At 42.0% G+C, this 27,787-nt stretch overlaps 1 protein-coding gene across 1 annotated transcript; it reads left to right on the forward strand.

The window, feature by feature from the left end:
* Positions 1 to 1,150: 1,150 nt before the first annotated feature.
* LOC118437692 lies at positions 1,151 to 27,650 on the forward strand. The gene is made up of 8 exons (XM_035856978.1): positions 1,151 to 3,109; positions 3,591 to 3,769; positions 6,962 to 7,177; positions 7,242 to 7,414; positions 16,213 to 17,492; positions 19,677 to 20,200; positions 23,855 to 24,091; positions 27,133 to 27,650. The coding sequence occupies exons 1-8, from the start codon at positions 2,716 to 2,718 to the stop codon at positions 27,349 to 27,351; spliced, it is 3,222 nt and encodes a 1,073-aa protein (XP_035712871.1). The 5' UTR covers positions 1,151 to 2,715; the 3' UTR covers positions 27,352 to 27,650.
* The last annotated feature ends 137 nt before the right edge of the window (positions 27,651 to 27,787 follow it).

A 27,787-nucleotide genomic window follows, 5' to 3' on the forward strand; every position in this document is an offset into this window, starting at 1 on the left:
TTAATGTCCCCACAGCTTCCGCGGCCACTGCAATATATGTAGGTACATGTCGGAGAATACAGTGGCCGCGGAAAGGTGGAGACAGAGGGATAATGTCCCCACGGGTATTCTATGTTCCCATCATCTCCCCATAAACCTCTCCCTTCCCCATCCTACAATCTTAACGTCCCCAGATGTCCCCCACAGCTTCCGCGGCCACTGTTTGTACCCACACATCTGAGAATAAATGCATCGTACAGTTTCATTAAAGTTGTAAATGGACTTTCCCCTCCTAAATATTCTTACTCGTTCAATTCCCTATTCTTCTTCCGACTAGACCATTGTTTAGCGTATTGAATTGGGCAAGATTTATCGTCAATTTCGCCATCTCCTCCTCCTCCTCCCCTTCATTTCCTTCTTTCCTTCATCCTTCTTAATTCCATCTCGTCCCCAATTTTCAACCAGCCAGCCGGACAAAACGAATCGTCTCTTTTTTTAGTAAAAAATTTTGCCATTGCCAAAAAAATTGGCCAAGTGGACACAATCCAGTCCAGTCCATCCGGTCGTCCTTGTATGCGTACGTACGTATCCCATCAACTTACTCGTCCGCTTCATTTGCTTCATTTCATCCATCAATATCAAAGGATGCGCTTGCCTGGCTGGTCAGTCAGTGGGTGAGCCAGTGGCCGCGGAAGGCGTGGGGACATTAACATTGTAGGATAGGGGATGGATATGTTTATACAAGATGATGGGGACATCGAATAACCGTGGGGACATTGTCCCTCGGTCCCCCCCACTTCCGCGGCCACTGTCTCTACAAGACTGAAAATAGACGATACAGCGTCCCCCGAGTCATTCTGTGAGCCAGTGGCCGCAGAAGCATGGATACAATGTCCCCCCATTCATTCGATGTCCCCATCATCTCCCATCTTATATAAACCCTACCCTGCCTTCCCCCATCCTACAATGTTAATGTCCCCCCCCACTTGCGCCGCAACTGCCTGTCTCTACAAGACTGAAAATAGACGATACAACAGTGTCCCCCGTCGGAAGAGTAATCGTAATCCCTATCCTCCAAGCAATAAGATCACTCTCTCTCCCACAAACACAGAATTGTTTCGCCACTGGACAGTCAAGTTCCAGTCCAGTCCTGGAATGAGACCTGTTAACTTATTACACTTCTCGACCGGACCACGTTCTCCAGTCCAGCAAATACATAAACTACCACCAACCAGCTACACAAACAGTGTGACTGTGAGTGAAGTCGGAAAAAGCACGGCACAGCAGAGAATACTTATGTACTGCGGTTCTCCCCAATAAGACTTAAACTCAAGTCAACTTGGCTTCACATTTTTTTTTCAAACGGCACAGAGTAAAACCATATTTCAGTCGAGTCGAGAGTGAGATTGGGAAAGGCAGCAAACGTCCAGTGCGCAGGCAGGCAGGCAGTCGAGAGATACGTACAAAAACGGGGAAAGCGAAACCGTTTTTCTCAGTTGAGATTCTGATTCTGCACCGACAGAGAGTCATGAATAACCCGGGTAGTAGCGGAGAAGTGTCTCAGGGGAAATAACGGGATCAACGTATTATTACGAAGCCTGAGTCGGTTTGTTCCCACAGCCAAACCTTTAGTAACAAAGTTGCCGTCGATTGTAAAACATGTCCGAGTCTGACTTTCTCCCAGTCTCAAAAAACTTTCCAAGAATCTTACAGAATTGAATACTCATTCAATCTGAAATTGATTAAGTTTAGATAAAAGTTACGTAAAAGTCTTTGGAGAAAAAGAAGATATGATTTTCTAAAGAAAATCTGAACAGTGTATAATAATAAAGGAAATTATGATTTTAAGAAAGTGGGGAAAAGTGAAATTTTGAAAATATTTATTTACTTTGCATCTATTAGATGTACATTCTTAATTGAAAAGGTGATCCTAGTCTCAAACTTTGTAAAAAAACTACTATTTCAATTCGAAATTGATCAAGTTCATCTAAAAGTTTGAAGTGTTTTAAAAAATATATAATTTTTTAAAGAAAATCTGAGCAGTGTATAAATAAAGGAAATTATGATTGGGGAAAAGTGAAATTTTGAAAATATGCATCCACGTGAACTCAGGATCCTCGGGGAAAAGTGAAATTTTGAAAATATACAGTTTGCATCCACATAAACTCAAGATCCTCCTATTTTCACTCTCTTAATTGAAAACGTCAAGAGTTACATAACAAAACAAATATATTGCGACAATAAAAACGTGTGAACTGCATTGCATAAGAACAAGATCAAGAACATTGGCCGGGTGAATAAGTAAGTAAGCAAAGCCCACATTTCTTTACACACTTTCCCCGAGAAACACGACACTTAACGTGATTGAGCTGGACAACAAGGCGTGAACAACTAGTGTAAATCTGGCACTGAACTAGTGTCCTCTCTAGAAATACATCCATAAGTCGCATGGAATATATTGACTCTGATCAACCAAACCAATCTCACTCGACTCACCGATTACATGAATATGCTTGACCTAAGTGAAAGCAAGTAAAAGCAAAACTTGGAACGCTTTGATTCTGTCCCTCTAAAGGCAAATCCAATCTCATCCAAAGTGTTCTTAAAGTGAGCGTAAATTGATTCTCAAGAAGGACGGACACCGGGTGGACGTGGACGTGGACAATCCACCCACCGAGAGAAAGCGGCATAATACTTTCTTCCCAAGAAACTGAATGAACTAAACCCGGCCTCACGATGAGGTCGACTTTGACACTAATCCTGACAATTCTGGCAACTTTTTGCCAAGCCGAGTGTCCAATAGAGTGCTATTGTGATCGCCAAGTGACAACCTGCACGGGGGATAAATTATTACGAGATTTCCCCAAGTTTTCCCAAGACCTGGCAAGTAGGTTGGAGTTGCACGAGTACACGGTCAGCTACTTGAGCAGGGAAGACTTTCTCCAAATTATTTCAAACCTTAGTGAACTATCCTTCACGCGAAATTCCCTCGAGTCGTTTCACAATCAGACTTTCTCCTTGCCCAACGAACCCGCCACACCGTCAACAAGGCAGAGTGAGAACCACTTTTCTTCGCCTCGTTCATCTTCCCAAAATCTGGAGAAGGACGCTTTGAAACTCAGAATTCTAGGTAAGGTTGGGTCTCTCGTTATGAGAGACTTGGAAATAATTTGGTCCGATAAATTATTGTTGGTCCGAGACTGGGGGCGATTCTGGTTCTTTTACACTCACAAGGGAGGTGTTCCAGCGTATGCTCTCCGATTTTGGGCAAATTAGTGTCAATCTATCGCAATTTTAATTAGTATGTAATTTGCAAAAGACATGATCTTCCAATGGGCCCGTTTGGCGGAGATATTTGCATCCGAAGAGGAGAAAGCATGTGGTAAATTTGGAAAGTGCAAAATTTGCCAACTTTACGGCGAACTTTCTCCTCTTCAGATGCAAATATTTCTGCCAAACGTGCCCATTGGGAGATCGTGTCTTTTGCAAATTTCACACTAATCAAATTTGCGATAGATTCACACTTTTTTGCCCAAAATCGGATCGCATCCGCTGGGGGACCTCCGTTCTCAGATGGAACTCCAATGAAACATTCTTCTTCCTTGTTCCAGATTTGAGTCAGAACAAGTTGGTGTATTTTGTGGGTGGTGGGCGCCTCCAGAGGCTCAAACTCTTGGACTTGTCGTCCAACGAGCTCCAACAGGTCTTCAACCTGGGTGCCATCGAGCGGCTGGAAAGCGTTAATCTTCGCGATAATAGGATTTCATTCCTTCAACCTGCGACCTTTCAGGTCAGTCGCAGCACTATTTTATTATTCGCACAGTTTCCTTGCTCAAATTCTTCGCCCAATAAATAAGGCACATTCCAAGTACATTTTTACTTTCTCCAATCCAATGTTCCGTTACTTGAGGGTTTGCCACATTTCTTGCACTGCAAATTTAACACCGCGAGAAATTCGAGGTGCAAGAAAGTGCAGAATAGCGGCGGGACGTAGTTTCAAGCACCTTGCATTTCTTGCAGGTCAAAAAAGCTGCATGAAACTACTTTCTCCCCGTTATTTCTTACACGTGGTTACTTACATCTGAAACACTGATAGCAATGTTTCGTTTCTTGCGGGTTTACTACGTTTCTTGCACTGCAAATCAAGCACCACGAGAAGTGGGAGGTGCAAGAAACTGGGAGAAAATGCAAGAAATAAGCGCGGGCCGTATGAAGCATAGCGGCGGGATGTAGTTTCTTGCGCCTCGCATTTCTTGCAGGTCAAAACATTCAGCTGCAACAAACCACTTTCTCCCCGTTATTTCTTACAAGTCTTGGTTACTTTCACGCGAAGCACTGACTTTCTCCTTGTCCACCCAACATTCCCTCGACATGGAAGTAATCCAATAAAAAAACACGGCTGGACTCTTCCTCTTAACTTTTTAACCCTTTAACTTTAAGACGCCTTCATCAAACCCCGTCTCCCAGGCATTACAATTGTAAATGTCAAATCTTCTTCCCACGTCAACCTTTCACTTTAGGGCATCTTCATCAAATCGTGTGTACGACGACAGGACACGACACGGCATTGCTACACGTATAAAAATGTCTATTTTTGTCCCACGTCAACCTTTCACCTTTGCCGCACCACTTATGTACGTACATAAACTCTTTATCTAATTTTTTGTCCCGCATCGCGTACTTACTTTTACTTTCGTTCCACCACCACCACGACCACGGCCACTAACTGGTCTCGTAAAAATCTTGCTGCTCTATCATATCATAAGCGAGACCTCATCTCGCGTCAAGGTCTCCTCTTACTTACATATTTTCGATGCATGGTTTTACTTAACTTTTACTGCAGCAGTAATAGAGAAAGTTGAGTCTTGTCTCTGTCCATGTATTTATTAGCGAGGGAAATAAACTTTGGACAGAAGCATGCAATGTAACTCAGGGTCACAATGAAATGAAAAGTTGTCTTTATGGCTGAAGGACACGGGGAAAGTGGAGAGGCTCATTTTCTCCAAAGTCTACTTATATTTCTACTTTGATATGCATGCACATAGAAAAAAACTGGTCCTTGGCTAGAAGAATGAGGAGACAGGAGAGGATGAGGCCGTCAGTGTTTCGGGTGAAAGTATAGGCTTGCAAGAAATAACGGGGAGAAAGTGGTTTTTACAGATATTTTTACCTGTAAGAAATTACTTTCACTAATCCTTCTTGGCAAGATGGAGAATATTTCATGCACTTTCTCCCAGTTTTTGGCACTTTCTCCCAGTTTCTTGCACTTTCTCAGAGTTTCTTGCACTTTCTCCGAGTTTCTTACACTTTCCCCCAGTTTCTTGCATTTTCTCCGAGTTGCTTACACTTTCTCCCACTTTCTTGCCCTTTCTCCCAGTTTCAAGCAGCGCTATTTCGTTCATCGGACACGTGGCTAGCTAACGCATTTTTCTTGAACTGTCATGAACCTCGCATTTCTTTCATTTCTCGCTTTCCGGTGCAAGAAATGTGGCAAACCCGCAAGCAACGAAACCCTGATCGTCGTTACACCACGAAAATTCTCTGTATTACATAATAACCTCGCGTTGTTTTGACTCCTTCCTCTCCGGATGGGCAGTGAACATATACGAAGCTCGAGAACTGAATGGGCCCGCATCCTTTGTGCTTGTTGTCTGTCTCCTTCCTCATTCAATTTCACAAGAATGCTGAATTGTTACTGAATCCATAAACACATGTTTATTTACACTTTATAGTCCATTTGGATGTGCCTACGAGCACTTTACGGGGCACGATTTTCTAAGCTCTCTATTAGATCAGAGGCGACGGGAATACATGAAAGACGTACAATTCCCTCTGTAATAACGTGCTCAAATCTCAGAGGAGTCAAAGCAGGTCCGGCCAGAGCAGAACCGTAGTGGAAATCAGTGGCCGCGGAACAGAGGGGAAATGTCCCCACGGTTATTCGATGTTCCCATCATCTGCTCATACTACATAAAATTCCCTCTCTCGCCTATTTATTCGCTATCATCTCCCCATCTTATATAAACCCTTCCCTCCCCTATCCCACAATGTTAATGTCCCCAGATGCCCCACACCTTCCGCGGCCACTGGTCGTAGTAGCAATAGTCATTCAATTGTGACAGCTTTGGTCGTTTGATGATACAGCCATTCAGCTTTCTCTCCTCTTCTGTTACTTTATTGGACTTGTTAACAAAACTCGTCCGCCGAGTGAAAGCAGTTGGACAAACACTCGCCTCTCCCCTAAACAAAGTACACAATGGGTGACTTTGTTCCCTCTTCCCAAACCAATCCAGTCGTCTGACGAGGAGGAGGCTTCAGTTTATTCTCAATGAAATGAGTGGTCCCAAATTATGCATAAAACTTAACGGCTGTTTGCCATATTTTTGGCGTTTCGGGTGAAAGTAACCACGTGAAAGAAAAGACGGGGAGAAAGAGGTTTCTTTCAGTTATATGTTTTGGCCTGCAAGAAATGCAAGGTGCTAAAAACTACGCCCAGCCGTTATATTTCATACGGCGCGTGGCTAGATGGCGCGTATTTCATGCACTTTCTCCCAGTTTCTTGCACCTTTGCATTTCTTGCGTGGCTTTCATTGCAGTGCAAGAAATGTAGAAAACCCGCAAGAAAATGGTTTCGCGGAGTTGTGTTGTCCTGCAAGAAATTCAAGGAGCATGAAATTAATTCCCGCCGCTATATTTCATGGAGCACGCCGCTGGATGGCAAATATTTCTAGAAGTTTTTTGCAGTTTCCTGAAATTTTTGCAATTTCTTGCAATTTTTTTTGCACCTACTTACAGTTTCTTTCTTGCAGTTTTTTGCAGTTTTTTGCCCTTTTTTCAGTTTCTTCCACCTCGAATTTCTCGCATTTCATTTGCAGTGTAGGAAATGTAGCACACCCGCAAGAAACGAAACCCTGCATATTTTCTGAACACATTCATTTTAAACCATGAATTAACTCTCATTTGAATCTTTTACCTTTTCCAGGGTCTAAAATACCTCCAGTACATAAATCTGGACACGAATAGTTTAAGCTCCGTTGACCCCTCTACTTTCTCCAACCTTCCGGCTTTGGCCCATTTAATCTTTTCATCTAACCCGGTGACCAACCTGGTGTCCGGATTCTTGTGGAATTCTCGGGTTCAATTCGTCGACGTATCGCACGTTGGATTAACCTCGATTCCGAGCAGTTTGACAAAGACGGTGAGAAAAAGAAATCAATACTTAAAACCTGCCGGATATAAGAAAGAATATTGAAATTCTTTAGGTTCGCGACTTCCGCTTGGCGAACAACAACCTGACAATCATTCGCCAGACTGATTTCGAAAGCTATCCGAACGTGGGTCTCCTCGTTTTGGATGAAAATGCGATCGAGACCGTGGAAGACGATGCCTTTGGAAGGCTCGACTTCTTAACGCGTCTCTGGATGAATGGCAATCGGTAAGGTTACTTTTGTAAATACATTTTGCTTTTAATTGAGAGTTTTTTATTGCAAAAATATTTTTTTCAAAATTCGATTTTTCGTGCATTCTGTGATAGACTAAGAATATTTAAAAAATAGTCAGAGTATGAACAAGATGTTGCATATTTAGATTTCAAACATTTTATTTTGTTAATATTTATTAGTGATCGCAATTACACCTATTTTAAGGGTTATTTCATCTTATCTACGGTAGGTAGGAAGCTTACTTATCCTTAAAGGTAATTAACGTTTAAACAACAAGTGAAACCCAAAAGCAAACCAAGTAGGAGACGTAGGGACAGAACAGGTAAATAGGTATAACTGCAAAAGAGGAGAATCACCACTAATTCGCTCTCTGACGATGGAGGTCTCCCAGCGTATGCTCCCCGATTTTGAGCAAATTAGTATCAACCGATAACAAATTTAATTAATACGAAATTTGCAAAAGACACGATCTCCCAATGGGCACGTTTATTTGCATCCGAAGAGGAGGACAGGCGAAGTCAATTTGGAAAGTCCAGAATTTGTCAACTTTACGGCGCGTTTTCTCCTCCTGAGATGCTAAAAGTGCCCATTGGGAGATCGTGTCTTTTGCAAATTTCACACTAATTAAATTTGTGATCGATTGACACCAATTTATCCAAAATCGGAGACCATACGTTGGGAAACCTCCATTCTGACTGTACTTAAAGATACATGGCACTACTTACTTTCACCAAAAGAACAAACTTGTTCCTCTCCTCAACAAAAGAGTTAGTGTATTAAGGAACAAGTACAACAGATAAAACTGTCCTTTTCCGTTTCATCTTCCTTGTCTGGAGAAGTCTAAATGGTCCACAATTTACCTCCTAATGCCCCTCGCTACAGTAAACTTCGGAGCAATCCGGGTAATTTTTGTAGGCTCATTATTGTACATTACTCCCATCGTATATTACATTAGTGAACGGCCCAAGATCCACACAGATCCACATCAAATTAGCCACCAAAAAGTCAAGCCCACCAGATCTGTATTTCTTGGAGAATTGTTCCTAAGGAAGATAGGAAGCAATGGACAGATCTACTTTCGCATTTCGAATGTTTAAAGTTGCACAAAGTTCTGGCTTGAATGTGCGCAAAGTAAGGATACGCAGATATCTAGGGAAACGGCTTAGCTTGCAATAAAATCGTGACAAACGAACGTAAAGAAGTAGCTGCAAAGATTGAAATTTTCTTTAAGATGACACCACACATGACAATTTTGTGTTCTTCGACCTTTGACATCGTCCTCAAGGTCATATGGGTTGGTTGAAGGTCAAAACTATTAACGGCTTTGCTAAATTTGCTATTAGAATGACACCAAATATGAAAAGTAAGGTCATACTTAGCGCTTGACCTTACGCCACGGTCACATTGACCTTGACCGCAGAAAAAAAATAATGATGGCGTTGAATTCATGCTGAAATTTCCATAACCATGACACCACATACAACAATTAGGGTCATATTTAGATTAATTTAGCATTTGACCTTACGCCAAGGTCACCATGACCTTGACCTCAGGCAACTAATTTTCACAGTCGACCTCGGGTCAAAAACAGAAGCACATTAGCTAAAACCATGCTTGACTATGTTGCAACGTTCTTGAGATATTCTGCCCACAGACGGACGGACAGACAAACAAAACGATCCCAAAAAGCAGCCCACCCCACTTAATAATAGCACAACTTTGTCCGTATTACGTAACTAGCTCATGCAGTGGTCGCCGTGATGGTGTCGCAGGATACATTGTATGTATAATTCCGTCTCTCTCTAAACCCGGCGAATGTGAGAAACTCCCGTTTCAGATTACCTTCTAAGAGCAGCTTCTAATGGTGAAAGTGAAGGCAGGCAGGATCGCATCTCGTGTAAAGCCAGGCTATGAGCGAGACTTGCTTTGAGGAAAGGCTGATTCCATGGGTTGGAAAGAAGAAGGAAAAGTAATTCCTTCTCATCGTAATGATCCCTTCGAGGATTAGATACTTATTCTTCGCCCGACACAATCCCCACCAAACACTTCTCCCACCCAGCCCACCCACCCCACACACACACAAACTCAAAGTGAATAAGAACACGATGACTGACTGAGCTAGCAACATTTTAAAATAATACTTTGTTCAAAAACTGAGCACACATACACACATTTAGTCACATTAGTTTAATAGCATTTATTTAGTACGTTTATAATTTGCATCATGTCATCCTACAAAAATAATGTACAACCCAAAAACTTTTCCCACTCAGGAGGGGAGGTTGTGTACTATCAACTCCCGGATCTCGATGCCCCTTGGATATGCTGTAGTGTCCCATGAATGTACAAGAACCCTGAAGTGGTTTGATTCCATGGCCACATTTGCGCCCGCCACACCCACTCAAAGGTGCCCAAAAATCGCTTTCACTCCAGCTTTCACTCATTCAAATCCTCGCCAAAAATCCAATTTTACTCCGATTTTGAAATTTCTTTCACCATTATACTCCCAGATAGTTGCTCTCTTATATCCAACATCAAATTCAACTGTTTGAAATTTTTAGTATTTTAAAAATTAAAAATTCTGAATTAGCATTGTTGTGGTAGTCAACAAAGCAAATTATGGCTGCGAAATAATCATCAAAAAAGTTGAGCTTGATGTTGGATATAAGAGAGCAACTATCTGGGAGTATAATGGTGAAAGAAATTTCAAAATCGGAGTAAAATTGGATTTTTGGCGAGGATTTGAATGAGTGAAAGCTGGAGTGAAAGCGATTTTTGGGCATCTTTGAGTGGGTGTGGCGGGAGCAAATGTGGCCATGGCATCAAACCACTTCAGGGTTGTTGTACATTCATGGGACACTACAACATATCCAAAGGGCATCGAAATCCGGGAGTTGATAGTACACAACCTCCCCTCCTCAGTGAAAAAAGAACAAAAAACAGGACAACTGACTGAGCCAGGAACGTTTTAAAGTAATACTTAATCCCAGAATGGAGCGTTGCACCTGTGCATACGTACTCTCACCACACACGTATTCACATTTTAGTAAGCATGCATATATAATTAGCGTCAGATCATCGTAAAAAATAGCGTAAAATCCTTCACTCAGTCAGAAACAAAACAAGCTCCAAATGAACAAGAATACGATGACTGAGCCAAAAGTAGCGTTTTAAAATAATACTTTGTTCCAAAATTGAGCATTACACTTGTACAAACTTTCACCACACATGTACACATTCCCATTTTAGTAAGTTTGCATATATAATTAGCGTCATATCATCATTAAAAATAACGTAAAATCCTTCCCCCACTCACCCGAGGACACACACGCACAAACCTCAAATGAGCACGAACATCATGACTGACTAACTAAGCCAGCAACGTTTTAAACTAATGCTTAATTCCAAAACACATACTTTCACCGCACACAAAGTCACATTTACTTACTGCGTGTGCGTAATTTGTATATCATCATCCCACATATAAAATAATGTCGTTTGGGACATTACCCCCATGACTTCAAGAGACGAGAAGGATGAAACCAATTTTCTTTATGGTGTCCATACATTTTCAGATCGTTGCTTTTTGTCGATGCCACACATTACTTTGTCACTTATCTTCCGAGCCGCTTGTTTAAACACGTGTCTTGCCCTCTTCCACACACACACGTTTTAAGTTTTTTTAGTGTGCCTACTATCCTTAAGGTGTGACATTACCATCACGGCCAAACTCGAGTCAGCTAAACGGAGAAAAAGTAACCTCCTTTTACACACATCTCTCGTAACCTAACCCGAAGGCCTTTTCTCAATTTTAACTTTCACTTTGTCTTCCTAATAATCTCCACAAAACGGCAACTATTTCAGGACTCTCAGTGGCCGCGGAAGCCGTGGGGTCAGAGGGGCGACCCGAGTAGAAATCTCTGCAGAAATCGACAAAAACCCTATGCATATTGTATTATGCATATTTTTTTTACATATCTAATCGTGCAGAAAATTTGTGTCGCTATTATTATGCAGAACCATATGTGCATAATTCTGCACAGGTTTCTTCAGAAATCTCTATGCATAAAGCATTTCTGCAGAAATTTGGGCCAATTTTCTACAGGAAATCTGTTCAAATTTTTACTCGGGAATATTCCCACGGTTATTCCATGATGCTATATAAACCCATCCCTCTACAGTCAACGTCCCCACATGTCCCCACCGCTTCCGCGGTCACTACTTCGAGGAGGGGGCACACACAATAAATATCGCACCATTCTAAACCCAACATTCTCCACGTTTCTTATCTCATCTTTCCTCCTAAGCTGGGCCAACTTTCCCCGCTTGATTTAGTCGACCTATTCTCTGAATAAATAAAGCAACTTTTAAGCCACCGAATTATACTTTGCCTCGTCCTGCCAGCAATACAACCCTCATTCAATTCCCCGCACTGTAAAAGAACCAACAGCATTCCACGCACATTCGGGAAATTTATTGTCTCAAAACGCGTCCCTCAAGACCGTACAAGTTGCAAACTGTGTACGTTTCCTCATTCATGTTAAGCAAATGAAATACCCGGGTAGTACTACCCGGCTTAATCTGTACGCGATCAGAATCTGAGGATATCAGATCTGAATGTAAAATAGGCCCTGGTTGGTTGTTCTTCTTCTTGTTAGTTGTTGTTTTCTCGTGTCGGAGGATTGGAGACTGAAAATAAAATAAAGTTAAGTACTTATCAACTCCAAACTTTCAATCCTTTCCGTTCCAAATAGTAACTCGTATTTAAAACTTGTTTCCGCTTTCTGATCACAATTCGCAAATAAATATGAGAGAGTTTGGGACGGAATAATGAATTATGTAAGTGTGTATGTATATGACTAGAAGATATCAAAAGCTGAATTTGTATCCATGTTTGGTTGAATGTGACAATCTTGCAAACATTATCCATCACCAAATTTTCTAGCGTTTCGGGTGAAAGTAGGAGAAAAAAGGGGAAGAAATAAAGGAAAGAAAGTGGTTTCTTGCAGGTGAATATTTTGACCTGCAAGAAATGCAAGACGTAAGAAGCGAAGCCCCGCTGCTATATTTCATACGGCGCGTGGCTAGATGGCGCATATTTCTTGCACTTTCTTCAGTTTCTGGCACCTCGCATTTCTTGCTTTCTACCGCACGAAATGTAGCAAACCCACATATGTAAAAGTGGTTTCTTGCAGCTATTTTAACCTGCAAGAAATGCACGGCGCAAGGAACTACGCCATGCCACTATACTGAATCCGGCGCTTGGCTAGATGGCGCATATTTCTCCCACTTTCTCCCAGTTTCTGGCACCTCCCATTTTTTACCCTTCTTTCTTCGCACCGCAAGAAATGAAGCAATCCCGTAACCAACGAAACCCTGCAACTTTCTCCCATTCCAATTTCGCTGGATGACAATAACTCTTCGAGTTTAAGATTTGTTCTCATTATTCTTTGAAGTTTCCAACTTTTGAGAGACGCGAAGGAAATAATACACGGACCAACAATTATTTTCCCTTGTTTCCCAAGTACTAAACCAGTACCAGGAAAGTGATGATAACGCCGTCGAGAGAGTTATTAAGTATATTTGACAAGTATTCTAGACGAAACATTATGCAAACTTCACGCTGGATAATTTTCTCCCCTCTTTGAACCAAGTTTTGCTTACTTTGGCGACGCTTTTGTCATTATATTGACAACTTCTTTGATACTTTTAACATGCATTAAAATAATGAAGGCAAAGTATAATCACCTCATTTCTGCGAAAACACTGACTCAACTTTAGTGGCCGCGGAAGCCGTGGTGACATCTGGGGACATTGACGTTGAAGGATAGGGGAGAGAGGGGTTTATTTAAGATGGGGACATCGACTTACCTTGGGGACATTGTCCCCCTGTCCCCACCCTTCCGCGGCCACTGACTCCACTCGTACAGTACATAAGTTGGCGAATGTGTCATTAGTCTCTGACAAAAAAACAGGTTGGTTCTTGTTGTTGTAACGAAGAACTTACCTTATTACAAGTGTCATATCCTGGATTATGTATACTTTCCCCGCTTTCACTAAAAGTTTAAAGTTCGCTATTGCTAAAAAGTGAAAGTACAAAACGTTATAGGTGTAGATTCCCAGGCTGTACTGAGAAAAGTAGGACGACAGTTTCCTGCATTTTATCTCTTTAACTGATCTACTTACAAGGGCGGTCTTCCAGCGTATGCTATCAGATTTGTGCCAAGTTAGTGTAAATTGATTAGCAGATTTAATTAGTATGAAATTTGCGAAAGACATATCACCAAATGGGCACGTTCGGGAGAGATATTTGCATCCGAGGAGAAAAAAACGCGCCCTAAATTTGACAAATTTTACACTTTCCAAATTTACCGCGCGTTTTCTCATCTTTGGATGCAAATATCTCGGACAAAAGTGCCCATTGGGAAATAGCGTCTTTCGCAAATTTTATACCAATTAAATTTGTCATCGATTTAGACTAATTTACTTAAAATCGAAGAGCATACGCTGGGAGACCTCCCTTGTCACATGTAAAACTAAACCGTGCAATCGTGCTTCCATCCAGTAAAGAATGAACCCTTGAATACAATGACTCCTACTCCTACGTACGAAAGTAATGATAAGAAACGGTAACCAAACTGTGTGTGGACGATGATAAATTGATAGAAGTTGGTGCAAGGAGAAAAAGAAGTAACCCAGCCCACAAAACTTCTCTTTGTGCGATATCTGTAGCCTGCTTTCACTTCAGGAAAAAAGTAAAGTCGCACTTTTTCCTCTTATATTTTTGCAAGACAAACAATCTCCCTTGAACCGAATTGAGTAGGAAATAAGGGAACCAAAAACTCGAGAGTCCTCTCATCATTATCATAATTCCGCCCATTCTACTTACCAACCAACACGAAAATCCATGTCTTTCTGCCTAAAGTTACGGAGGCAGCAGTGGCCGCGGAAGCGTGGGGACGCAGAGGGACAATGTTCCCTCGGTTATTAGATGTTGCCACCATCTAAATATTCGTCTTATATAAATCCATGCAGGGCATTCCGACCTGGGTTTTAATGGGTTGGGTTTTATTGGGTTTTAATGGGTTTTAATGGGTTGTAAATGAATAAAACCCACTGGGTTTTACCATGTTAAATGGGTTTTATTTGGGTTTTAATGGGTTTTATTGGGTTTTAATTGAGTTTTACCTTAAAACTACATTTTAAAAGTTAAATACATCTCCTATACGTTAGAAGACGTTATCTCAATTCATTCTAAAGCAGTTTATTTCATTACTATTCTAATGTATGTAAATTCGGACCAAAAAACAATTGACTCCATCCTTTAGCATCATAGATTTCAAATGTTATAAAACAAAAATAATTTCCGAATCACAGATTTCAAATGTTATAAAACAAAAATAATTTCCGAATAGATACAAATTCCGAATTATTTTTAAGTTATTACATAAAACTAACCCAATAAAACCCGTTTAAACCCAATAAAACCCATTAAAACCCAAATAAAACCCAATTAACATGGTAAAACCCATTAAAACCCATGGGTTTTATAATTTTTGATTAAAACCCTGGGTTTTTCCGAACCCTGAATCCATGTCTCCTCTATTCTACAATTTTAATGTCCCCAGATGTCCCCAAAGCTTCCGCGGCCACGGTACGCACGTGTTCCATAATGCCAAAAGAACAGTGGCCGCGGAAGGGTGGGGTAGATGGACAATGTCCCCACGGTTATTCGATGTCCCCATCGTGTGTCCGTCTTATATAAACTCATGCCTCCTCTATTCTATAATGTTAATGTCCCCACGGCTTCCGCGGCCACTGTTTGTACATATTCTGTAGAGATGATAATGCGAAAAGAACAGTGGCTGCAGAAGCCTGGGGACGAAGGGATAATGTCCCTACGATTATTCTATGCACCCATCAGCTCGCGTTATATAAAATGTTAGTGTCCCCACATGTCCCCACGCCTTCCGCAGCCACTGTAAGACAGTGTATATATCAAGGCAAACTTTTTTTTGCAAATTATTTTTCTACAAAGCGAACCTCTCTCTCTCTCTGTTGCTGGCTGGCTGGCTGGGTGGCTTATCTACAAGTGACAGAGAGGAGAAAGCAGAGAAAATAAAGCTCTCACTTGAGAGAATTATTATGGTGTGTGTGTCTCAACTTGAAAAGTTTATTACTTTCATGCTCATTCATTCATTTCTACGACTCTGTAATGATCCATCCATCCAAGGCTTCATTTTAGGCGTAATTGAAAATGCAAGAAAATAGGCTACTAACTGTAAACTAAATTACTTTCTCTACTCCATTTATTATATGTAGGGTAAAATCCTATTATGGGAATGTTCGTCTGTCTGTCTATCTGTATCCATGATAAGTTTAGACTTTAGATTCGTATTTCGCCATGCCGTCTTCACCAACGTGTTTGCAATTTTTTTAGGAAGGATTAAGTTCGAAAATGGGTGCGAAAGGTCATAAGGTCACGGTGATGAGGTCAACGGTCATAAATACCGAATTTCTTTCTATCATTTTCCACGTGCTTTAGGTCTTTAGGATTTCAGAATTCGACATAGTTTTAACTTACGACGACCCCGTGACCGTGTAAAAGGTCGAAAATATTGAACTTTAAGTCTCGACCACTTTAGAAGATGGCATAATGCACGGATATCTTATTTGGTTTCACTCTATTCCTACATTTCATTTACCACAATTTATTACTACTCATTTTACTTTTTGCGAATGCCAAAATAAAACCGACTTGATACTATCTAACTTCACTATTTTTTTCCAGGTTGCGCCACATCCCCCAAAACCTGCCCCCCTTCTTACAATCCCTCCACCTCGAAGGCAACCTCATATCCAACCTGACCTCCACCGACTTTCACAACTTACACAACCTCCAAGAACTCAACCTCCACGGAAACCGGATCCCATCCCTGCCCCCCTTCATATTTTCCGAGCTCTCCTCCCTCACCTCTTTGGACCTTCGCTCCAACGAAATCGACGTCCTCTACCGCCACACTTTCACCAACCTGTCCTCCCTCCGAACCCTGGACGTGTCTCAAAACCCGATAAAAGTGATTGTAACCGGTGCTTTCTCCAATCTAGTTAAACTTTCTCTCCTCCACTTATCCCGCCTCGAGTTCCCCATCGAATTCGACCCGAGCTCTTTGATGACTCCTTTGCAATCCTTGCAAATCCTGCTGCTCGACGATTCGCCCCATTTCGCCCAAAAACTGGTCCACCAAAACCCGGTCTCCCTTCCGCAGAATTTGCACGAGCTAAATTTGGAACGTTGCTCGTTGACAGATTTTAACGCCGTGTCCACCGCCCTGGCAGAACTCAATCTCCGCATCATCAAGCTGGCTGGGAATCCGTGGGACTGTCGCAATTTGTTCGGGTGGTCGTCCTCATCTCTAATGAGAGTGGTGGACGGACCGGAATGCGACCAGCCTCCCAATCTCAGAGGCGTGCTACTTTCCTCGCTAAATTTCTCCTCCGCAGTCGGACTACAAACTACGGCTCCGGAAGGTTTGGGAGAAGAGGAAGGGAATTTCGAGGAGGAAAATAATTTACTTGATTTTACAGAACTGACCCCTGACTTGGGAGTCTCGGAGGAGGAGGTAGAGAAAGGAGACGGTGAAAGTTATGGGTCTAGTGTACCACCAACCTCCACGAACGACGAGGACATTAGTGGCACGGGGAACCTTCATACGAGTGCAGGACCCAAGCCTGCTGGTTCGCTAGACAAAGTGACAAATGCCTCGAATACTGAGAATACTAATTCTCCTGAGAATGCACCACATGCTCTTGATGCTAATGTTAATCCGGTCAGATCCACTTCATCCTCAGTAGTTCCTGGTCCTCGTCCAGGCAGACTTTCACCCTCGCCCACGAGTCCTACTGTTCACGGTGAAAGTGGCCCCAGCACAAAAAATGAGGCTACCTCGCTACGAGTTCAACATCACCCAAATCCGACGCCACCTTCAGTAGCGGTAGAAATGTCGAATGGTACAGTGTCCAAATCCCAAAGTGTGCTTGGTGCTGCTGGTCGGCCAACAAATGGGAAAGGTATGTATAACCTACTTCGTAATGTGGAGTGCTTGCTTGCCTGGCTCGTAAATGTAATCCGCTCGCTTTGAATTGTTTATGTCAATTCTCTCTTTCAAGCAGACTAAACAAAGGTAAAGCTTAAACTGGGAAGGGAGTAGGAACAGCGAGCCGTCACTTGGTACTGGCAGTGGCCGCGGAAGGGTGGGGAGATGAGGGGACGAGATTGAATAACCCTGGCGATATTGCCGTCACGCTATCGCGGCCACTGATTTTTAAGGTTTCACTCTTGCGAAAGTGAAAGCGAGCCGGTAGCAGTGGCCGCGGAAGGTGTGGGGGATATGTGAGGACGGTAACTTTGTACGATTGGCGGGGGGATGGGTTTAGATAAGATGGGGACATTGTCCCACGCTTCCGCGGCCACTGCTTCTTTCCCTTTCTCCTTCTTTGCCTTCTTTGTAAAAGAGAAAGCCAACTTAAATAACTCTTTTACTATTTAGGACCTCTGTCCCCACGCTTCCGCGGCCACTGGTTAAGCTTTCTCCCTTGCCTTCATTGCGAAAGAGCCAGTCCGCTCCTTCACTATTCACGACCTCTGCCTGCCACCTGTCCTTGATTACGACATAAAGTCGAAAAATTAGTTGAACGAAGAGATAAAAGTTGCCTGTAAAATAAAAAGTTATCACTAAACCCATCATGCCCGTCGTAAAGTTTGCCATATCAATGATACAACTCAGCGAAGCAGTGCACACGGCTCAAGTATAAATTCATGCAGCTTGGCTGTAAGGCGTCTCTGACTCGGTTTTTACTCTCCACGCTCAAGAAGACCGAGATCCTTATTTAGTGGAGGACTTAAGTCAATGGCTTGGCTCGAGATCTACGAACGTTCTCCTCCTGCTTGCTGTTGACTTGGCTTTCTCCCGACTTTTTCTCACTTTTGAATCGGTGGTCTGGTAGCTAGTGGCCGCGGAAGTGGTGGGGACATTCGGGTATACCAGTTGAAAAATTTAGTTTTCGTACAAAAATCAGTCAAATCGATTTCTGAGTGAAGGTGTTCATTCATGGTCAGTTCATTCTTCATTTCACTTCACTTCATCGGACTTCATCGGACTTCATTTCTTACTTTGCCCCATGCATTGATCATAGTTTGAAAAATGAAATGACTTAAAAATCCTTTCATCCACAGTCATTTATCTGAAATTAAGGAATCCTTCAGTCATTTTCATTCACTATCATAACCGGTCAAATGAATTGAAGTGAACAGGTATACATCTATGGGGACAGAAACATTGTAGGATAGGGGAGGGAGGGGTTTATCTAACATTGACAGGTGATGGGGACCTCTAATAAGTGTGGGGACATTGCCTCTTTGTCCCCACCTTTCCGCGGGCCATTTCTACTCCTAGCACTTACGGCCTCCCTCCACTTATATAACTGTAATTCGCCATCAATTCCCCCTGAAACCACGACGAGCTAAAAACGTAATTTTCCCAGCAGCAGCTTTTCATCTCCTGTTTTTTTCATAGATCGTAATCATAAATAATAGAGTTGTAAAAATCTAGTTACTTTTTTTTCCTCTCAAATCTCACTTTTCCTTTTCTCTTCTCTCTCTTTCTCTCTCTCGCTTTATTTTCCTGCCTCAAATCAAGTAGTTACTTGAAGGATCAAGACGCTTTCTCCTACTTTCTCTTTCTCCTCAGTGTTTCGGGTGAAAGTAAGTAACCACTTGCAGGAAATAACGGGAAGAAAGTGGTTTCTCGCAGCTAAACATTCGGACCTGCCAGAAATGCAAGGCGCAAGAAACTATACTTCACACGCACATGGCCAAATAGCGCATATTTCTTGCACTTTCTCCCAGTTTCTTGCACCTCCCATTTCCTTCGTGGCTTGCAGATATTTTGTCCTTCAGGAAATTCAAAGCTCAACTTCCCGCCTCTGTAATTCATAGGTCACGTGTCTAAATGCCATATATTTCTTGCAGCTTCTTGCACCTTGCATTTCTCGCGCTTTGCATTTCTCGCACCTTGCATTTCTACCTTCTTATTGCAAAAAATACAACAAACCGCCACAAACTCAACCCTGCTTTCTCCTCATCCTTCCCCATTATCCTCCAACCTATGCAATATCCTCCACCACAAAAATGCTACCAAATGTGCCATTCCAATCCTACCAAATAACTTTTTTCCATTCTTTCTCTCTTTGCAGCCTCTCCAACAAATCGTTTCGATGATTCGTTCCGAAGTGAAGGCACAGATACGATCATCATGCCTCGAATCGATAGCCGTCCCAGCAACGGTCCTCTTCCTCCCACTGCCAGAAACAGTGATACTGGTCCAGCTGGCCTCTCCGATTTGGACGACGCAGTGCCCACCAGATCCTATTTTGATGACTTCAATTCGAGAGGTTCTGGAACAAATAGCATAAGTCTCGGTGGTGGTCGTGGTGGAGAAAGTGGTGGTGATAAAAAACTAACAATTTCCTCCTCCGAAGAAGGAGCAGCAGCAGTGAGAACAGCGTCGTCGTCTCTTGACAAGACAAAGACAAATGATGATAACACAATTATTGATGAGGGCGGGAGGAGGAGGAGTGCTTCGAGCAGTGGTGGTGATACGAATGATGAAGAGGAAACCGCTCCAAAATCGATTGATGGATTTCCGTCTGACGTGGATGGACTATCCGAAGCCGCTTCTTCATCCGCATCCAAGTTGCCGACAGCGGGTCGAAATCGGGTAAGTATAGAGCGAAATCTAATATCTAATACTAAATATACACGGCCTATTTTATGGTTCATGCACTTTCACATTAGTTCATATCGTCACTCCTCCGATACGATTATGCATTAGTGTTTGGGTTTGAGTCCGAGTAAATAAAGGAGAAAGCGATCTTACTCAGTCACTTACTTAATTGTAGCAAAAGTTGGGAAATTTGGGTGGCAAGAGAGAAGAGCAGTGGCCGCGGGAGGCGTGGGGGACACTAGGATTATGGGGCAAGGAAGGGACGAATTTGGCAGATGAAATTGACATTCCACAGCCATGAGAACTTGTACAAACAGTGGCCGCGGAAGCTGTGGGGACATCTGGGGACATTAACACTGTGGGACAGGGGAGGGAAGGGTTTATATAAGGTGGTGAGGACATGGAATAACCGTGGGGAAATTGTCCCTCTGCGTCCCCACCATTCCGCGGCCACTGAGGAAGTCAGACTCTTAAGGGGATTGGGTTTTCGTAGCTGGGCTGGCTCCTTCCCACGTTAAAAAGTTGTTATTGTAGCGGAGGAGGCTTCCATCACGTTAAAAATTCGATAAGACATCAAGGACTCCTCGGGGAAGCATTTCAATCATAATGGGACATGTAAACGATGTACTAATGTTGGATGGGGGCCGGTGATAAGAGCACTTAACGTAATGGTGATACGGATAATGGGCGTATAAATATGTACACTCGCTCACTTCGTGCAACACACAAAGCATGCGAACGTGGGATCAGGGATGACTTTTTTATATGCTTTCACTAATTTGTAACAGCCAATACAAGTTCAAACACCGATAATAAAGGCGGCCCAGCGTATATGGTCTCCAATTTTTGGCAAATTGGTGTCAATCGGGCACAAATTTGATTAGTATGAAATTTGAAATGGACACGATCTCACAATGCTCAGATTTGCCAGACATATTTGCATCCGAAGAGGAGAAAGTTGCTAAATTTTACACTTTTTAAAAATTTACGGCGCGTTTTCTCTTCTTCGGATGCAAATATGTCTTCCAAACGTGCCCATTGGGATTTCGTATCTTTCGCAAATTTTTACTAATTAAATTTGTGCTCGATTAATATGAAATTTGCAAAAAAATGCAATCTCCCGGAACCGGAGACAGTTGCGTCCGAAGAGGAGAAAGCGTGCAGTAAATTTTGCAAAGTGTAAAATTTTGCAACTTTCTCCTCTTTGGATGCAAATATCTTTGCAAAATCTCCTCATTGAAACATCGTGCCATTCGCAAATTTCATATTACTTAACTTTGTTCTCGATTTTTCACCAATTTGCTCAAAATCTGACAAAATACGCTAGTCGACCTCCATCTTACGCGAAAACAAAACCGTCATTTACATATTCAACTCTGTCGTGTCACGTGTTAATAACGACACTCTACTTTAATCAGCAATATATATTCTTCCCCCAATTAGTATCCATCCTGTGTAAATATAAAATCTGGTAAAAATAAGTAGTGCATACTCTAACTTTCCTTGAGCATCATCAACGCATTATTTTCAACTGAACTAAATCAGTTAAAACTTTCTCTTCTTTTTTTTCGGGTAAAAAGAAGTCGTAATTTTTTCGACAAACACAGCCAAACTTTCCACTTTCTCTAATAAGAAGTCCCTTATATTCCGTGGAGAATAGGTTTACGACAACTTTCACCACCTCGCAGAAGAAGAAACGGGCCATGTTAACCGCACTGTTTGTTGTGTGTTCCTTTCTACATAGAAGCTCGTACGCGTTATAAGTAGAGCTGATGAAATTGGACTAAATTACATTAAAAACTTTTCATACCGAGCCCAGCACCACCGCTGTAGCTGCTGCTGGTTCGTCTCACAATGCACTCTGTGACAGTGGCCGCGGAAGGTGTGGGGACATTTGGGGAGATTAACATTGTAGGATAGGAGATGGAGGGGATTATATCATATGGGGAGATGATAGGGACATCGAATAACCGTGGGGACATTGTCCCTCGGTCCCCATGCTTCCGCGGCCTCTGTTCTTTTGGCATTATGATCACTATGAAGCAAATATATACAGTGGCCGCGGATGCCGTGGGGACATTAACAGAGGAGGGCGGGGTTTATATGGCATGAACAGACGATAGGGACATCGAATTAACGTGAGGACCTTGTCCCTCTGTCCCTGCCCTTTCGCGGACACTGTTCTTCTGACATTATCATTACTATGGAGCATGTACATACAATGGCGGCGGAAGCCGTGGGGACATGTGGGGACATTAACATTGGAGGATAGAAGAGGAAGGGGTTTGTATAAAATGGAAAGCTAATCCGCACATCGAATAACGGTGGGATGTTCCCCCTCTGTCCCCACCCTTCCGCGGTCACTGCACTCTCCTCATGCATCCGCTACTTTCTCTCTGTCTCTCTTCTCCAGGGTGTCACTTATTGTTGTACAACACTTTTAAATACGACAAGTCAAAGGGAAAGTTGAAACCAGCAGAATTTTTAGACTTTTCCATGCCACACGAAATCTACATGCACTCCTCTTGTTATTAATCCCGCAAAAGCAGTTAGGAAGTTGCATGACACACTTAAATCTTACGATACGACTGCCGCTACAATGAAACAAAGCCCGTTGCGAAGAATCCATTCAATTTGAATCTCATTTCGTTTCATGTCTGTTTTTAGCCAAAATTATTCAAATTTCGGGAGAGAAAGTGGATGAAAACACGTGGATGGTTGTGCCATTGAGAATCCACATGAATAATTTGGGAGATGAGTTATCTCAAATTTTCAAAAGGCCTCGAAATGAAATGGGTAGATCATCATCACGGGGCGAATATAATGAGGGTGGGGATGCCAGCATGTTTTCCTAATCAGGATAATTACTTGCGCGTCCAGAACCATCCGAATTATAAACTAGGCAACCAACCAACCTTTGAATGATGAGGAGAAGCCTTCAATTATACAAATTATGGGTGGCGTGTGTATCTACAAAATAATGCGAGAGGGATAAATACACTCCGAAATAATAGAGTAGACGCGGACACTAATCATATTATGGGCCAGGGATTAAGTGAAATTCGGCTAAATAAGCATATGATTATGTACTACATACCACAATAAATACTGAATAATCTTGTTGGACTTTCACCATATTGCTTGCAATGAAGGTCTCCCAGCGGGTGCTCTCAGATTTTTAGCAAACTAGTGGCAATCAATAGCAAATTTGATTAGTATGAAATTCGCAAAAAGACACGATCTCCCAATGGGAACGTTTGAAAGAGATATTTGCATCAGAAGAGGAGAAAATCCGCAGTAAATTTTACAAACTTTACACTTTCCCAATTTACAGCGCGTTTTCTCCTCTTCTGATGCAACTATCTGCGCCAAACTTGCCAATTGGGAGATTGTGTCTTCGGCAAATTTCACACTAATTAAATTAGTCATCAATTGACTCTAATTTGCTCAAAATCGGAGAGCATCCGCTGGACAACCTCCTTTCTAAGTAAATATATACCACAATAAAAACTTCCAAATCTTGTCCAACTTTCACCACCATGTTCCATCATTTTTTAAACAAATTACCCCATCCAATTATCTCGACTGGGTTGTATAATCCTTACCAAACTAGTATTTTTACAGTGTCGTTGTCATAAATAATTTCAGGATGGAAAACCACCACCTAAAGCTTTCCATTTGCGCCGGGAGAGCCAACCGAGTCCTTCGGCGGCCCAGATGGAATCCACGAGTGGTGCAATCATCGTTAAAACAGTCGTAATTTCAGCCACAGTCTGCCTTGTCTCCGTTCTACTGTTGCTTTCACTGAGCTTCGCCGTGTACAAAGTTTCCCAGAGACGACAATCTCCAACTTTTATTTGCGGTGCGGCCACCCGCAGAAAATCGGTGAGTGATTACCAACTTTCATCACTTTTTATTGCAGCCAGAGCCACATATGTCGATCGGGTCATACATATACTTACGCGATATCTTTGTAATCGTCTCCCAGCATATGTTTTCCGATTTTGAGCAAATTAGTGTGAATCCATCACAAATTTGATTAGGATGGAATTTGCAAAAAAAGTGGCGGAGATATTTGCATTCGAAGAGGAGAAAGCGTATCCTTAATTTGCCAAATTTACACTTTCCAAATTTACTGAGCGTTTTCGGATGCAAATATTTCGCAATTAATCCTTCAAAAACTAATTTAATATAAAATTTGCAAAAGACACGATCTCCAAATGGGTACGTTTGGTACAGATATTTGCACCCCAAGAGGAGAAAGCTTGCACAGTAAACTTAGAAAACGTAACATTTGTCAACTTTAAGCCCCGCATTCTCCTCTTTAGCTGCAAATACTTTCACCAAACTTGCCAATTAAGACATGGCTTATTTCGCAAATTTCAGACTAATCAAATTTCTGATCAATTGACTCTAATTTGCTCAAAATATGACAGCATACGCTGTGAAATATCCACTATTACTTGGTGAAACTAATGCACATCAAGAAATCCAAATTAAAATTCACTCACAATGATAATACAATCGTTTGTATGAGAATCTGTTTTTGTACAACATTTTACTTTCACGGGTATGATTTTTATCGGCAATCATGTCGAATGTATGGATGTTGTAGTGGTGGCGGTGGTGGTGGTTGCATTGTGGGATCGTCAAACAATAACAATAATATCCCGTCGTAAAGACAAGTTGGAAATTGAAAGCTTTCTCTCGCCCTACGTACGTACTACGATTTAACTAACCATCATTCAACAATAGGAATCATCATCATCATCCTCGCAACAAATGATGCACGAAAGTCGGTGCCAGTGGCCGAGGATAGTGTCCCCTTGTCCCCACGGGTATTCGATCTCCCCATGTTATATAAACCCCTCTCTCCCCTATCGTACAATGTTAATGTCCCCACACCTTCCGCGGCCACTGGTTTTCCATGCAGCCGTCGAGGAAAGTATATTGCTCCGATTCCCTTGAGTTCCCTTTTCTCACTTATTGTTTCAAGACACTGAAATCTTATCGACTTTCTCTCCAACTTTTTTTCACATTTCGCCATGTTTCACCCCGTCATCACGACCCGAAACAAACAAAATGGGAAATTCACATTGACGAGGACATGGGAACGAAAATAAATACGAGACAACAAAAGTTCCCTTCAAAGTCGACCGTTTTATAGAGGATGAGAAAGTACAGGGTTTCGCTGCATGGTTTTAACCATTGTCGAAAACTCCCAGCAAAACCGGTTTAAATCAGTTTTGGACACAGAATTTGGACGTCCAAAATGTCCAAAAGTGTCCAAAATATAGAAGAGTGCAAAACGCTACAGGTTCTTCGTTATTGTATCTTTCGATAAGCCATTGACGTATATGTAATCTTCCACTTATTAAATTTGAGAATTTTGCTGCGTAATACGGAAGGTATGGTTTAGAAAATTTTTTCATTTTTCATGAGAAAACATGTTAAAATAATTTTTTTTTCTAAATTTGATAGTTTTACGCAACAAACAAAATGCTCAAAAATTAATTGGAGTTTACATAGCTGTGAATATACAAATTTTCAAAAAACTTCTTAAAAAAGAACTTGTACCAATTTGCCCCATCGTCCAATTTTGGACACTTTTGGATATCTTGGAGGTCCAAAATTATTTGAGAAAGTCTTGGACGTTCAAAGCTATTTTGAACGCTTTTTTTCCGCTGTCCAGTCCAAAAGTAGTTTCTCCCATCCAAACACTGATCCCGACTTTCTCTTCAAATCCCCCATTTTACAGAGGATGAAAAATACCACAACCTTTGTTTTCTCCCTACCCCCGAAAAAGCTTTGTTCATCTTCACGAGTGGAATAAGAGAAAGTTGACAAGATTGGGATTGGAATTGGAAACAATCCATTCTACTCTACTTTCTCCTCCGCCTCGCGACCGACATGCTCAGCCCAGTGTGTGCATTCAGTCAGTCAACTTCATCTCACTCCGAACCAGCTGTACATCTAAATTAGAACGTCCCTTGTTGACTGTTGGCTTGACTTGGCTGGGGCGACAGAGAGTCTAATTTTCTCCCATCAAAACCAACTTCTTCCCAGCGACCAACTGTTTCCTTCTCATAAATTGTTAATAGACTAATGTTCCACCACCACCACCACCACCACCACCGACGACGACACTAAAGGAAGAAATCTTGGCTAAACTGAAATGAAATGAAAAAAGTGGCGTATGTCAAAAAAGCGTAGGAAGTAAATGGAGAGTGAATCTGCTCAGTGTTTCGTTTTTTTTTGTGGGGATCTTATCTTTCTTGCACTGGAAAGTAAGAAATGCGAGGTGCAAGAAACTGGGAGAAAGTGCAAGAAATATGCGCCATCTAGCCACGTGCCGTATGAATTAGAGCGGTGGGACATAGTTTCTTGCGCCTTGCATTTCTTGCAGGTCAAAATAGGTGCAAATACCACTTTCTTGCAGTTATTTGCACCCAAAGCATGGAGTATAATGCTTGGTTTCTTGCGATTTTACCACATTTTTTGCACTGCAAAGCGATAAACGAAAGAAGTGCAGAATGCAAAAAATTGCAAGAAAGTGCAAGAAATGTGCGCCATCTAGCCACGCGCTGTATGAAGCTGAGCGGCGGGACATAGTTTCTTGCACTTCGCATTTCTTGCAGGTCAAAATATTTACCTGCAAGAAACCACTTTCTCCCCGTTATTTCTCCCAAATGGTTAAACTACTTTCACCCGAAACACTAAATCTACTTTCTCTTCTTCTCTCACAAGACTATCAAACTTTGACACTAGAAAAAGTCCCAATTTACTTCTCCCAGCCCTTTAATAATCAATGAGTCGTCGAGAGTGAATCGAACCGAGATTATTTTTTAGATAATAACCCAACCCCGAGAACTAAATTTAATATGAAATCGTAAAAAAACATTTTTTTTTATATTTTAATTAAATAGGAAGACGAAGAAGACGCTTCATCTCCGACCGGCGCATCCCGCTACACGGCCACGTCCTACACTCGTTTCGGGAGAAAGTCTGACAGAAGTCGAAGTAGTTGCAATCAAAATCTTGCAGACTTTGACTCGGATTCTTCGGACCAAGTTGAGTTAAGGAGTGGAATTACCAATCGACTCTACTTCTCTGCCGAGAATGAAGAGATCTACCACATTACGTAGCGGGCGGAACGGCTGTCTTATATCCTCACACCCGCCCATCACACACACACACACACTTTCACTCTCTCTCTCTTCTCACTTTCTCTCTCTCTCTCTCTCTGTTACACCATTCCCATCAACTTCAATTTCTCGAAGGTTAAATAAAGCTGAAAGGGGCAGAGGTGGGCAAAATACTGAGTTGAAAAATAGAGTATTTTGAGCCATGTTGTTCCCAGAGTTTGGATTTCCGGGGCTGTTTCACCAAAAAAAAGACGAGAATCTACGTGGAGAAGGCAACCGTCAATCGAGAGTACAGGTTTTGTGAAGAAATTAACTTTTTTATCGTTATTGAAATACTTCATTTTTGAGAAAATTGTGAAAACAATGTATTTTGACCATGATAAAAAGTTAATTTCTACACGAAAACCTGTAATTTTGTATAACCGATATTTTCTAC

Source organism: Folsomia candida, unplaced genomic scaffold (assembly GCF_002217175.1).
Source record: "Folsomia candida strain VU population unplaced genomic scaffold, ASM221717v1 Fcan01_Sc015, whole genome shotgun sequence".
In the NCBI taxonomy this organism is placed as follows: Eukaryota; Metazoa; Arthropoda; class Collembola; order Entomobryomorpha; family Isotomidae; genus Folsomia; species Folsomia candida.